Source organism: Bubalus bubalis, chromosome 13, assembly GCF_019923935.1.
Source record: "Bubalus bubalis isolate 160015118507 breed Murrah chromosome 13, NDDB_SH_1, whole genome shotgun sequence".
NCBI lineage: Eukaryota > Metazoa > Chordata > Mammalia > Artiodactyla > Bovidae > Bubalus > Bubalus bubalis.
This window is the reverse complement of record NC_059169.1, coordinates 39,387,607-39,402,487: the sequence shown is the minus strand read 5'-3', so window position 1 is coordinate 39,402,487 and position 14,881 is coordinate 39,387,607. Positions and strand designations below refer to the sequence as shown.

Sequence of the window (14,881 nt, the reverse complement as noted above, 5' to 3'; positions counted from 1 at the left end):
GCTCCAGCAGCCCCACACAAGGCACCATCCTTGTACTGGGCACCTGGAATGCTTTCTCCCCTCCACTCTGCCTCTGACACCCTGCGCTGAGCCATCCTGCTTCGGGGCACCCTCTTCACCTGCTCATGCTCCACTTGTAGAAACCAGACTGCCCCCACAGGCTGACAGCCTCCTCACCACACTCCGGTTTCTGCATGCTGCATTGGGACACCCACCCCCGCCACCACATACAGCACCCATTCAGGCTGTCTCCCTGCCCTGAGCCACTGTGTCTCCTCTGCCTTACAGACCCAAGACATATACCTTGCTATGTCTTGTCTAGTAGCTTCAGGAGTGAACTGTTTAGGAAGATGAAAATGAAGAGGAAAAGAAATCACTATGCTATTTTTTTTAATTTAAATTTATTTATTTTAATTAGAGGCTAATTACTTTATAATATTGCATTGGTTTTGCCATACATCAACACTATGCTATTTTTAAACAGAATAAATATATTCACTGAAGAATACACACATTTCTGTTAAACTACAGCTAAATTTTTTTCATTTTATTTTTAAGTGGAGGATAATTATAATATTGCGATGGTTTCCTTCCATGGAAGCAATCTAAATGTCCATTGAAAAAGGAAGGATAAAGAAGTTGTGGTAGATATACACAATGAAGTATTACTCAGCTATAAAGTGAAATGCATTTAAGTCAGTTCTAATGAGGTAGATGAACCTAGAGCTTATCATACAGAGTGAAGTAGGTCAGGAAAAGGAAGACAAATATAATGTTTAATGCATACGTATGGAATCTAGAAATGCTTAAAGTTTCCAGCATTCCCTCTTAGCTCCTAAGAATCAGTAAAAGAAAGACCTCCATTATAACTTTAAATGGTAAATGATAAAAAGTTCATACAGGATTGGACATCAATATTCTATTTCCCCTCTTCTATACATATATCTCAACTACTAAATGACTACTGTTCAAATTCAGACAGAAGACGCACAAGAATAAATCTAGATCTGAGAATAAAACTTATTTTGAGAGATTATTTTAAATAAGCATTAACTAACTTAAAGTTATCTTAGTAGTTTTTTTTTTCTTAAAGGAAATCTTCTGTAAGCCAGTTGAGAATGAAGCAGAGTAATTAGACAACACATAATATCTTGAAGAGCCTCAGTTTAATCTTACCCTTGAGAAGATATTTTCCAGGGAGCTAGTTAAGGATCTCTTAGCTTTATTTTTCAGAATGTCAAGTTTGAACCTTCCACTGCTTGTCGCATTTTCCGGGATTGTACTATTTGAAATAGTCTATGGAAAGAAAAACATTAATTTTGGTTTGGAAAAACTCAAGGTTAAATGAAGCTTTAAAGACAGGCTTATGATTAAACCATTAAAAAGCACAAGAATTCTTCTGGAGCTCTATTAAAGAAGTAATAATTTAGGTTCCACATCATAAGCACACAGATTATAAGCAAATGGGCTTAATTTTTAATATTATAAGTAATAAAAAGATAGAAATAAGATCTTTCATTTATGCCTTTCCTCTCTGCTAATATATTCCTGCTGCATTTAACAAAAACTAAAGATGTCACTTTTTACTGCTGTTATTTTGATTAATAACTATAATCATGCCTTTCCAAATTGCATACTTTATATCCAAATTACCAAGGAAAACACAAGAAACAGTTTTCAAAGAACAAAGAATCTTTTAGTAAACCTGGATTCTGCTAATGCCTTTGTTATAATTCACTTTTCATTTGCAAGTGGGTCATCTATCTTTTCGATCAACAAGTACTCCCTGATAGTACTAAACTGTATGAGAACCTACAATATGTCCACTATATAAACTGAGATTCTCTAAATATTTTATCCTATACAGACATAAAAAGCTACTATGTATATCACATGGTTCTTCGTGCCAGAAAACTTCCAAAAGAGAAAACTTATCCTTTGCTTGTGGAGGAAATATTCTCACATTTAACAGTGAAAATAAGCAACACATAAGTATCAAACATGGAACCATGAGCTGTGGCTCTCAATGGTTAGGAAGAAAAAGATACACAGGATTTAATGCGGGCAGGAAAAAAAAAGGGGGGGGGCAGTGAAGACTTTCCCAACACTGGGAATGATGTTGGCAAAATCATAAAGGCTGAGATGCTCACAGGACGGGATGTCAGTACAGATAGTTGACTAAAACAGAAGGAAGTGAGTGGAAAGTGGGAAAGTGAAGCTGGAGATAAAACCTTGATCCTAAATGCTGGGTCATTAGGAAGAATCACTGATTACAATTTATAAGCAGAAGAACATCACTGTGAAAGTAATGGTTGGGGAAAATTTATGTGTAAAGAGTGTTCAAAAGTCACCCAAAGGACTGGGAAATCAGAGACTGGAAGATCAGATAGGAGGCTTCAGCACAGTCTACACAGGAGACAACAAAGGTCCGTAGTGGGGTTGGCGCCACAGGATCTTCTAAGGAGTTACTGATAAAAGAAACACGACTGCCATCCAAAAGGAAAGAAAACAATGGATCGGAATGTGGGCTGGACTGGGTTCTGGCTGTGTATAAGGACTAGGATGACTCATTATTCTAAGGCTTTGGGGTGAATGACACGACTGAGATGGGGAAATCGTATTGTCACCGAGCACAATGCCTGACAGAGCAGCTCCTCAGTGAATCTGCTGTTGTTTAGTCTCTAAGCCATGTCCTACTCTTTGCTACCCTATGGACTGTAGCCCGCCAGGCTTCTCTGTCCATGGGATTCTCCAGGCAAGAATACTGGAATGGGTTGTTATTTCCTTCTCCAGGGGATCTTCCCAACCCAGGAATCAAACATACGTCTCCTATATTGCAGGCAAGTTCTTTACCACTGAACCACCTGGGAAGCCCACTCAGTGAATACTAGTGGAAGGAAGAAAGGAAAAGAAAGAACAAAGGAGAGCAAGAGGAAGGAATTTAAGTATACTGGCAGGAAAACATACATAAATTGTTAAAATCTCCTCTGTGACCTTGAATTCTCTCCATCATATAGAAAATTTGTATCACTACTCACATACTGCCTTTGGCCTTCTGGTCAACATGACTATTATCATCAATGACTGATTTAAGCAAACCGAGAACAGATTTTACTCTTTAAATTTCTTGACCTTCCTGTGTCATTGGACATCACTGATCTTCTTACTTGAACTTTTCTCCTAGCTTGGTCATACCATAATAAATCTTTCTACCTCATTATTCCCTTTCAGTCCTTTATTACTGGCTCCATTTTAATTTACTCATTGCCTAAAATGTGGGTATCCCTCAGAACACCCGCCTTTGACTTCAAACCTGTGCCAAAGCTCACTGTCTTCTGTATTTATAATGTCAACTCATATTCTATGAGCACCAAATCCATTTTCTAATTATATCTCAAACACACTTGTAAAATTGAATTCTTCTTTCTTATTTCCATCTTCTGCCCTACTCTTGTCTTCTTTGTGTATTTGTTAGCTATTGCACCCAGTTCTTCCAAATCTGAAACTTTGAAGTCTCTCCCAGCAAGACCCTCTCCCATCCTAAACATATCTATCCAATCAGTCACCAAGTCCTAAGGATCATGCTTCCCAAATAGCTCTTGACTCAGTGCCTCCCTTACATCTCCAGGGCTCCAGTTTAGCCTCTCTCTAAGGCAAAATAAATTTTTCAAGATAGAATTATTCAATCTATTTATGTCCCAGTGCTATCTCTGTCTAAAACATTCTTATATATCATGGTACAAACCACACTGTACTTCCATTTTCACTTCATTTGATTACATGTTGGTTTTTCCTTCTAAACAGTTAGAGGTCAGAAAAGAGCTGTCATTATTCATCTCTATTGCCTAGTACATAGTATGCACTTGATAAATGAATCACTTCCAACATAGTCTATTACCAGAGTCTCCCAATTCGAAAATGTGACTTCAGTCCTGGCACTGTCAACCCCCTCACTCACCAACCAGCCCCACAAACCGACCATCACTATGACAGAAGAATTATCTGTTTAAAGTACAAATCTGATTTTCTCTTGCTCTTACCTGAAATCCTTCAATGACAAAGTCAGGCATAGCACTTAAGGCTCTTTATCATCTCACCACTGCTTAGCCTCCAGCCTTATCCCCCATCAATCCCCAGTTCAGTTCAGTTCAGTCACTCAGTCGTGTCCGACTCTGCGACCCCATGAATCGCAGCATGCCAAGCCTCCCTGTCCATCACCAACTCCCGGAGTTCACTCAAACTCACATCCATCGAGTCGGTGATGCCATCCAGCCATCTCATCCTCTGTCGTCCCCTTCTCCTCCTGACCCCCAAGCAAACCCTAAAAAGCCAGTATGTCCTTGGAAGGCCTGCAAGGAGTATGTTCACTCATGGTGACAAAGTTACCACTTAACTGCTCAGTGTTCCTTCTTAAAACACAAATCCTCAACTGTTCTGATTAGAAAATTTTATCTCCCCTAAAATTCCAGCCCCACCCTCCCCCCAAAATCTCTTCCTCTCCAATTCTTTCATGCTTTCGTCTTCCCTCACTCTCTGCTCTGGTTCCAAAGCAAACACATAGCCACTTCGTGTTCACTGCACATTCTTTTAAAAAGCTATCTTGTTGCCTGTACTACATGTATCTATTAATATTTATGGTCACAAAGAGTCAGAAAGGACTGAGCAACTAACACTTTTCACTTTTAATATTTAGGCTTGCATTCCCTTTTGGATTATTTGAGGTCCTCTCTGCAGGCTGCATCATCATTGATGTCTTTTTTGTCACATTATCATATAGCTTGGCTCATAGAAAGTCCTCTAGAAGTACTTGTACAATAAATAATTAAGGAATCACTTATCACATGGTATGTGATTTGTTCTGAATAAAATGAAATAAAAATATAACCTGAATTAGTGTTATTGAGGTAAATATGTCATAATTTCCTTAGATGTCATTGCCACTGGTCTTGCTTTACCTACATGCAGCTGAGAACACATTCTAAACCATGTGCACAGAAGTATCATCCCTTAGTTTGCAGTCAGGAGAGCCGTTTCCATGACATTACTTCTTCTTTGCATGTTTGCTTTCTACCACTCAAGGCTGTGTAAGTTTTTAATGAAATAAGATGTTCATATGGATTTGAAATAAAATAATGGATTAGTATTACTAAAATACGTACATTTGTTCTAAATCATGAGCATTTGCTATCACTGGTTTTCTATCAAAATTCACAATTTTTTTACATTTTAAAAGCATCACAATTTTATCTCCATGTGTCAATGCTCACTAAAATTTACTATAAAATTTCTGAGATGCTAGGAGGAAAAGGATGATTAGGGCTTAACCCTAAAGATGAGAACACAAAGCAAAAAAACTCCTTTTACAACTTCTATGAAATTTTGATTGAATATATGAAAAAAACAAAAATCAGTCAGGGAGTAAACGTCTCACCAATGGGCCTTCCCCGATATGAACATGTGTCTTCTGCTTGGCTTCGCATAGCTGCCTCAGATGTAAAATCACAAGTTCATTCTCCTCCTGGTCATTGACTGCCTTCATTTTCTGTTGAAGACAGACCAACAGCACATTATGGGAAGACAACATCCACTGTTTTATTCTCATTTAATTTTATCTGTCTGGTAGACAAACATAAATAAAGCTAAGCACTTAGCTGCTCTTAGGAACAAAAGGGGGTTCTAGTAACTATCAGAGAATATAGTGGGATACCTAAAGGAACTCAAAAAACAGGATCCAATTCTCATTCTTTATATCTTATTTGTGAGGACGATAAATCATGTTACCTGAACGCGTTCAAAGATGTCAGCTTGCTCGTTATCTGTCAGGGATGAGAGATGCCTCTGTATTACCAGCTTGGCTCTTGGTGGGTAGAGACCTAAGGGAAATGATCGGGATTCATGTTAAACAGCTTCTAGCCACAGAGATATATATGTTAGTCACTCAGTTGTGTCTGATTCTTTGTGACCCCATGGACTGTAGCCTACCAGGCTTCTCTGTCCATGGGATTTTCCTGGCAAGAATACTGGAATGGGTTGCCATTTCCTTCTCCTGGAGATCTTCCCAACCCAGGGACTGACCCAGGGAATTAGAAAGAAGAAAAGCTTCTAGAAACTTCTCAGCTCTACATTTCTTTGTGCAATATACAACAAAATTCTGGGAAAATCTGTGATCATGTTCAGAAACACTAACCCTGGGGACTGAACCCTGCACTGCTAGACAGATTCTTTACCACTCAAATATAAATATAAATATATAAAATGTACTGCTGCTTGTCCCTTCACCAGCAGGCTCTGAAGTTAAACCTTCTCAAGGAGTTATGTCCCTGCCTACAACAAACCTTGGAACACTGCAAAGAAATAATTAAATGGAAAATCTCCTCACCAAAAACAATGACCCCTATGAGTGATCTTGAAGTCAGACTTATTAACAAAAAATGTCTCAGTTCAGTTCAGTTCAGTTCAGTCACTCAGTCGCGTCCCACTCTTTGCGACCCCATGAACCACAGCACGCCAGGCTTCCCTGTCCATCACCAATTCCCGGAGTCTACCCAAACCCATGTCCATTGAGTCAGTGATGCCATCCAACCATCTCATCCTCTGTCATCCCCTTCTCCTCTTGCCCCCAATCCCTCCCAGCATCAGGGTCTTTTCCAATGAGCCAGCTCTTCGCATCAGGTGGCCAAAGTACTGGAGTTTCAGCTTCAGCATCAGTCCTTCCAATGATCACCCAGGACTGATCTCCTTTAGGATGGACTGATTGGATCTCCTTGCGGTCCAAGGGACTCTCAAGTCTTCTCCAACACCACAGTTCAAAAGCATCAATTCTTTGGCACTCAGTTTTCTTTATAGTCCAACTCTCACATCCATACATGACCACTGGAAAAACCATAGCCTTGACTAGATGGACCTTTGTTGGCAAAGTAATATCTCCGCTTTTTAATATGCTGTCTAGGTTGGTCATAACTTTCCTTCCAAGGAGTAAGCGTCTTTGAATTTCATGGCTGCAATCACCATCTGCAGTGATTTTGGAGCCCAGAAAAATAAAGTCAGCCACTGTTTCCACTGTTTCCCCATCTATTTGCCATGAAAAATAGCTTCCATGGTTAGCTGTTAATTTGGTATCATGTGTCTACACCATGAAGGTACTACACCATGAAGGTACTTCAGACACCGCTGAAGGTATTAACAAACTCAGCCATCGTAGAAACTCTTAGATGACTATTAGCCTTGGCCAAAATCTCTACGCTTAAAACTGGACATTCAAAAAAGAAAAAATAACTACTAATATTAAAAAGCAGACCTGGAGCTTATTAGGTAAGAAGCTCTCCTCTTTATGCAGGTCTTGGTAATGAAACTTCAAGGACATCATTACTACTTAGGGACATTTTTTAGTGTTACAATTTTCCAAACAAACTGTTTATATTCTTATATCATGTTATTCATATATCCGTTGCACTTCTACACATAATTTAGGTTAAATCCTCAGGCAAACATCTTTTCCATAAAAACATTTTTAATTTTTTAAAAGGGGAAGTGAAATTCATATTAATAATGATTTGCCTGACCATCCATTTTTAAGAAACAGATCTACATAGTTAGGGGTCACTTATAATATTGCTACTGTACTGTGATTAGAAAGAGGATATCCAGCTATTCATATTTAATGACTCTTAAATGTAGACTGCACTTTAAAATCCCTAAGAGAGATTTGCCTCAAAATATGCATTGTTTAAAAAAAAAAAAAAACAACTAGAATTCCTATCATGGTGTGTAGAACATGTATAGGGCCACCACTGGACCTGTTTTAAACCACTGTGTAGTATATGATGGGAACTGGAAAGAAGAAAAGCTTCTAGAAACATCTCAGCTCTACATTTCTTTGTGCAATATACAACAAAATGCTATGAAAATCTGTGATCACGTTCAGAAACACTAAAATTCATTTTGATGGTGTGATGTCACACACTACCACAGCTTATTATTTGCTGGCAAAGTCTCCTCACGCAGTATATTAAGAAACTGAATCACATGAGTGGGGTTTTTTTGTTTGTTTTATGTTGTTTATTATTCCAGTATGTTATTAGCATGTGTAGAAGGATAAAAGATTAAAAAGGAGGAAAGTAAACAGGGTATTTACTTGAAGTATGTAACTAAATCTATAGCCCAGGAAGTTTCTTCCATCTTTCATTTCAAAGGAAGAATTGCAAACAGCTGTATATTATTTATTTTCAAACTATGCATGCCCCCTACACTGCCTTGAATTTGATTTGGCTTCCAATTTGGAATCACTGATTAGTGAATTAACCAGTCCTGAGAGGTAAGTATATTATTTAGCCCTCACACAAGTTATTGTAGGAAAACAAGATTGAGGATAATTGTTCCATCTCCACAATGCTCAGCATCACTTTAGTTTCACATGCTGAGGATGGTCCTCGAGAGATGGTGCCCTCAGACACTGCTTCCTGGATTTACTCTGGTCCACCAACATGACTGTGCTACTCTTCCCGGTCTATGCCCTTAACATAGGCATAGATTATGCTGGCATATGTATCTACTCCCTTTCTTTCTTTCTTTTTCAGTACAAAAAGAACTCCATATTAATGCAGCCAAATGTATCGACAGGACTCTATAATTCTGAGTAAGCTATATGAAATACTAATATCTGCTGCTGCTGCTGCTAAGTCGCTTCAGTCGTGTCCGACTCTGTGCGACCCCAGAGATGGCAGCCCACCAGGCTCCCCCGTCCCTGGGATTCTCCAGGCAAGAACACTGGAGTGGGGTGCCATTTCCTTCTCCAATGCATGAAAGTGAAAAGTGAAAGTGAAGTCACTCAGTTGTCTCCGACTCTTAGCGACCCCAGGGACTGCAGCCCACCAGGCTCCTCTGTCCATGGGATTTTCCAGGCAAGAGTACTGGAGTGGGGTGCCATTGCCTTCTCCAATACTAATATCTAGATACTCCTAAATACTTGTATATACTCCTATCTTTCTCACTTTCTACTCATATTAATTTGTGTTGAATCTCAATGCAGTCCTTTTTCCAGCTTTATACTTTGTACATAACACAAGTTCAGAATCCACAGTTATCCTGCCCCAGTGAAAACAGCCTTTCGGGAAACACACTGATGCCATGGCTTCAGGACAGTGTGATCCTGAAAATCCTTGCTTTCTGATATTCTTCCAGAAAGAAGCATCAAGTTGCTGTGGAATCAGATTGAACAAGTTCAAATCCTGATTCTGCCCCTCCTAAGCAGTGAGGATGTGATAGTTATTACTCACTATGCATCTCAGTGCCTGTTCCTTATGAGTAAAATGAGGATTAAAAATAGCACCTATCTTGTGGGATTTCTATATGGATGAAGTGGTCCATTGGAAAAGACTCTGATGCTGGGAGGGATTGGGGGCAGGAGGAAAAGGGGACGACAGAGGATGAGTTGGCTGGATGGTATCACCGACTCGATGGACGTGAGTTTGAGTGAACTCCAGGAGTTGGTGATGGACAGGGAGGCCTGGTGTGCTGCAATTCATGGGGTCACAAAGAATCGGACACGACTGAGCGACTGAACTGAAGTGGTCCAAGATATGAAAACCACAATAGTGCTGAGGCACAGTAAGTCTTATGAGAGTATCTGTCTTAAGTTATTCCTTTCATTTTTACTACCAGAGCACTGCCGTATCTTATGTTCTCTTAGCCTAATGCCAAAGACAAGGGTAAAAGATCGAATCAGAAGGTGTTAGCCAAGGCCTTGGGAAAAGAATCTGTGTGAATCTTTCTCAGTCAGTAAGAACCCTTCCTTTGCTCTGTTCAGATACATACATACCTTGAAGGTTGGGGACCTTAAATTTCAGTCCATTCAAGATCTTGGGAGGGCCCTACTAATTCTGGATGTATAGTTTGCATTCTCTTTCTTTACAAAGGTCTCTAAAACTAAAATTTTTAAAGGAGCTTTTTTTTAATATGATTTGCATAATTTCCTACTGGTGGTTTTATCTTTTTCTTATAGATAATAACAGTCCTCACAAATTCCAAACATCAATCTGCTATCTCCTCATTTGTTGCTTATCATTTAACTTCCAAGTAAGCAGTTGTTGTTTTGTAAAAATGTTAAGATTTTATAAAGTCAAATCTGTCAATGTCTTCTTTTGGTAGTTTCTGCATTTTTGTGTCTTAATAAAGGCTTTCTTGTTTAGGGACAAAATAACATTTTTATTTTAATGATTTTAGTATTTTTCTTGTTTACATTGAAGACTTTGATCCCTCTAGAATGTATTTTCAGTAGATACATAGAAGGAATCTTTGGATGGCAAACTGATTCAACACCATCTCTTGAATCACTCAGCCTTTTCTCCCCAGATTTATATTCCCTTTATCATACACCAAAAACTGTTCCATTTTTGTAAAGGTTATATATATGTTTGAAAACAAGGCATGTTCTGCAAAATATTATAAATTTTTAAATTTGACTATTACATTTAAATAGTCCTTATTCACACAGATGAGTGGAAATTCAATAAATTTTGCCATGTGCCTTTGATTTTCCTGCCTACTCAACAGATATCACAAGTTACACTTATTACGGCTCATACATTCTCTGCTTTATTCTACAGCTCAACCTCTCCCCATCAACACTAACATCTATCATACTGAATCACATTTACTTGCTCCCAAGCCTGCCTTCCCTTCAGACTATAAGCTTCCTGAAGGCACAGTCCGCATCTCAATCATCTCTGCATCCCCAGTGCTGAGCACGCTACCCAGAACGTGATTTTGGGTAGGCCAAAAAGTTCATTTGGGTTTTTCCATAAGCAGATTTAGAAAAACTTGAATGAACTTTTTGGCCAACCCAACAGATGCTTAACAAGTATCTATTAAATTGTGTGTCCTCTCGGGTGCAGTAGCTTTCAACCTTTTTTATTAGGGGACAAGGAGAAGAGAAGAAAACTGAATCAGAATCACCTCTTCCTCATGTCCCTCCCCCTCTTCAAAACACATTTTTTTTTCAACTTGCTTTATGACATCATGTCTATTATCTGGGTGATTTTCAAATGTCCCTCAAAAGTTAGGAAAGTTTCATTCCTGTTCTAAACCTTTAGGGAAAAAAGAACACATCATCAAGTGAGAAGAGAAAAAAATCTACAGTCAACATTCTGGGAGGGTTTGCCTCTCTTCATTCATTCAACAAATATTTAGTCAGTTCCCACTGTGCACACAGTAGAGACCTAAGAACTGTGGGAAATGCAAGTTCCTCCCTGGAGTCTACCTCTGGAAAAAAAGTTAAAAAATAAACAAAAAAGGAAAAAGAGCCCAGCACCTAGGAGAGACTGACTGTACAAATTTGACTGGATGTGAGAAATGATTCTTAGGGCTCTTGGTTCACCTCGAAACAAAGAAGCATTCAACGACAGTAGCAACTTTCTCACTTCCTCAATGCCAAAGCAAACTCCTCTCTGCCAAGGCCGATTTATACTGTACCTTCGATCCTTTCACAGAGCTTATGCAAAGAGTGCATGGGGCAGGCCTCACACAGCTTAATCTGGGTCTTGGCACTCTGCAGGGCAGCGGCCGTGCTGAAAGCCTGTTTCAGAGTCAGCATTACCTCATCAACCTATAAGAAAAACAGAGGCCAGGTCTGCAAACGTTTGCCTTAGGGTAACATATTAAAAGCCCAATAGCAATGCGAGGCTTCGTTGATGCCTACTAAATCTTAATAATGTAATTTTGATGATAGAGAGAAAACATTGTCTTGCAGTTAGACCTTCAATTAATTATACATAAAATTGGAAAATGGATGAAATAAGACTATTTTAATGTATATAATACAACAATACTGACCTGTTACTTGAATGCTGTTTTTGAATCCCACTGAGTACTATGCTATCAGTTACATGATAGCCAATCAGAACTTTGTTTTCTTTTTTTAAATTTTATAGAATTATAGTTGATTTAGTTTTGTTTCAGGTAGACAGCAAAGTGATTCAGTTATACATATATATATTCATTCTTTATCAGATTCTTTTCTCATATAGGTTATCACAGAATATTGAGTACAGCTCCCTGCCCTATACAGTAGGTCATTGTTGGTTATCTAAGGTCTTTATTAAATTAAAGTAGTTTATCAGATAAAGATCTCTTTGGAAGTTTTGCCTGCAATACATAGGGAGCAACAAAATAAGTCTAACATTAACTTGTGTTAATAAGTATCTTATTGACTTTATCCTTTTGGATCATTTTTAGTGCAACAAGTGAACATGTGTTTAACCAAAGTTCTGGGGAGAAACGAGCTCAATAAATAACATGGTAAGTGGGAGGGAGGTTCAAGAGGGAGAAAACACATTTATACCTATGGCTAATTCATGTTGATGTATGGCAGAAACCAACATAATATTGTAAAGCAATCATCCTCCAATTAAAAATAAATATATTTTTTAAAAATTAAAAAAATAATAATCTTGGGGAAATTCTATGAAGGCTGCTGAAGTTTCTTTTCCTAGAGTTCTACTGAGATATAATCGATATACAGCACTGTATAAGTCTGAGGTGTACAGTATGATTTGACTTACATGCATCATGAAATAGTTATCACAATAAGTTTAGTGAACATCATCTCACATAGACACAAGATTAAATAAACAGAATTTTTTTTGTCCTTGTGATGAGAACTCCTGTCTTTTCTCTATGGCTTCTATTTATTAATATTAACATTTTGCTTCTGATTTGTGACACTAAGAACTTCTGACATCTTCCTGTCTAATAGCAGGGTCTCACCACTAGGTCAAGAGCTTGAAAACTGCCAGCCTGTTTCTACCTTGCTCTTCCAATGACTTAGTCAAGAAGTTGGACTCTAGCATTCTGATTTCCTGGTTGTTTCTTCGAGGTCAACCAACAGCTCATCCTCCAGGCATTGTTAAGCCAACTTCAAGCCAGGTTTCCTCCTCTGTGGCACAATCATCAGAGTAAAGTGTCGTTTTCTCACCCACTGTAGAACTGAGGTCAAAGTCTAAAACCTGCATGGGGAGCTGTGAAGTACCAGGGCCTTATCCAAACTATCTCTGATATTCAAAACCATTCACACGCTTTATAAACTATGCTTTGTTTTGTTCTGTTTTTATTGAGGTAACATTTGTTTATAACATTATATAAGTTTCTTGGTACAAATTTAATTCAACTTCTGTATACACAGTGTGCTTAGCACCAAAGTCTCACTTCCATCTGTCACTATACGGTTGACCCCTTTACCATTCTGCTCTCTCTCCCACCCCTGGTCCCTCTGGTAACCACCAATCTGTTCTTTGAGTGTATGTGTTTGTTTCTGTTTTATTTTTTATACTCTGCATATGAGGGAATCACACTTATTTCTCATAGCGTAATACCCTCAAGGTCTAGGTCCAGTCATGTTGTCATTAATGGCAAGATTTCATATTTTTACATGGCTGAATAATAATCCATTATATATATATATTATATATATATATATTCCCTGGTGGCTCAGATGGTAAAGAATCTACCTGCAATGCAGGAGACCTGGATTCAATCTCTGCATTGGGAAGATCCCCTGGAGAAGGCAATGGCAGTATTCTTGCCTGGGAAATCTCATGGAGAGAGGAGCCTAGCAGGCTACAGTCCATGGGGTCACAAAGAGTCAGACATGACTGAGCAACTAAGCACAGAATATACATGTGTATATATATACACATCACATCTTCTTTACCCATTCATCCATTGATGGGCACTTCCACTGATACCATATCTTGGCTCTTGTAAACCACAATGAACAGAGTGGTGCATATCTTTTCAAATTAGTGTTTTTAGTTTTTTCAGATAAATACCCAGAAATGGAATTGCTGGACCACATAATAATTCTATTCTTAATTTTTTGAGGAATCTCCATATTGTTTTCCATAGTGGCAGCACCAGTTTATTTTCTACCAAAACAAAAGGCCAACAGGCACATGAAAAGATGCTTAACATCACTAATTTTTAGGGAAATGCAAATCAAAACCACAATTGAGATATCACCTCACACACATATCAGAATAGCTATTACCCAAAAGACAAGACATATTTAATAACAAGTGTTGGAGAGGATGTTGAGGAAAAAGACCCTTCGTACACACAAGCCATTTTTAAAGACCTTTTTCTCCCTCCCCTTATGGCCTGGTTTAAGAAAAAGTTATTACTTAAAGGAGTTACTCCACTGTTGCATCTGAGTGTATGAAGAACCTGGAATAAAAAGAAACTTTATCCACAAGTCCATTCTCTGTATCTCTATTTCTGCCCTGCAAATGGGTTCATCAGTACCATTTTCCTAGAGTCCATATATACGCATTAATATAAAATATCTGTTTTTCTCTTACTTCACTCTGTATAACAGGCTCTAGGTTTGTCCACCTCAGTTCAACTAACTCAGATTTGTTCCTTTTTATGACTGAGTAATAATCCACTGTATATATGTACCACAACTTCTCTATCCATTCACCTGGACAGAGTGGGGGAAGGAGAGGGTAGGACAAACTGAGAGAGTAGCACTGAAATATAATGCATGCATGCATGCAAAGTTGCTTCAGTCATATCTGACTCTGTGTGACCCTACGGACTGTAGCCTGCCAGGATCCTCTGTCGATAGGATTCTCTAGGCTGGAGTGGGCTGCCTTGCTCACCTCCAGGGGAATCTGCCTGACCCAGGGATCAAACCCAAGCCTCTTACCTCCTGCATTGGAGGTGGGTTCTTTATCACTAGCGCCACCTGATATAATACCATGGGTAAAATAGAAATCTAGTGGGAAATTGCTATATAACACAGGGAGCTCAGCCTGGTGCTCTGTGACATCCTAGAGGGGTGGGATGGGGGTGAGATTCAAGAGGGAGGGGTCATATGTATATATAG

The 14,881-nt window shown here is 38.7% G+C and overlaps 1 protein-coding gene across 4 annotated transcripts in view; it reads right to left on the bottom strand.

Annotated features, from left to right (window-relative positions):
* The window catches only part of TBC1D4 (TBC1 domain family member 4), a 215,327-nt gene that overhangs the window by 58,012 nt on the left and 142,434 nt on the right, over window positions 1-14,881 (bottom strand). For 3 of the 4 annotated variants that reach the window (XM_006054121.4, XM_006054123.4, XM_044927230.2), the window contains exons 5-8: window positions 11,470-11,602; window positions 5,782-5,873; window positions 5,432-5,542; window positions 1,177-1,296 (exon numbers count right to left, since the gene is read on the bottom strand). In XM_006054121.4, coding sequence (XP_006054183.3) covers window positions 1,177-1,296; window positions 5,432-5,542; window positions 5,782-5,873; window positions 11,470-11,602 — 456 coding nt within the window. The remainder of the gene's footprint in view (window positions 1-1,176; window positions 1,297-5,431; window positions 5,543-5,781; window positions 5,874-11,469; window positions 11,603-14,881) is intronic. The other variant, XM_025262748.3, reaches the window with a different exon arrangement.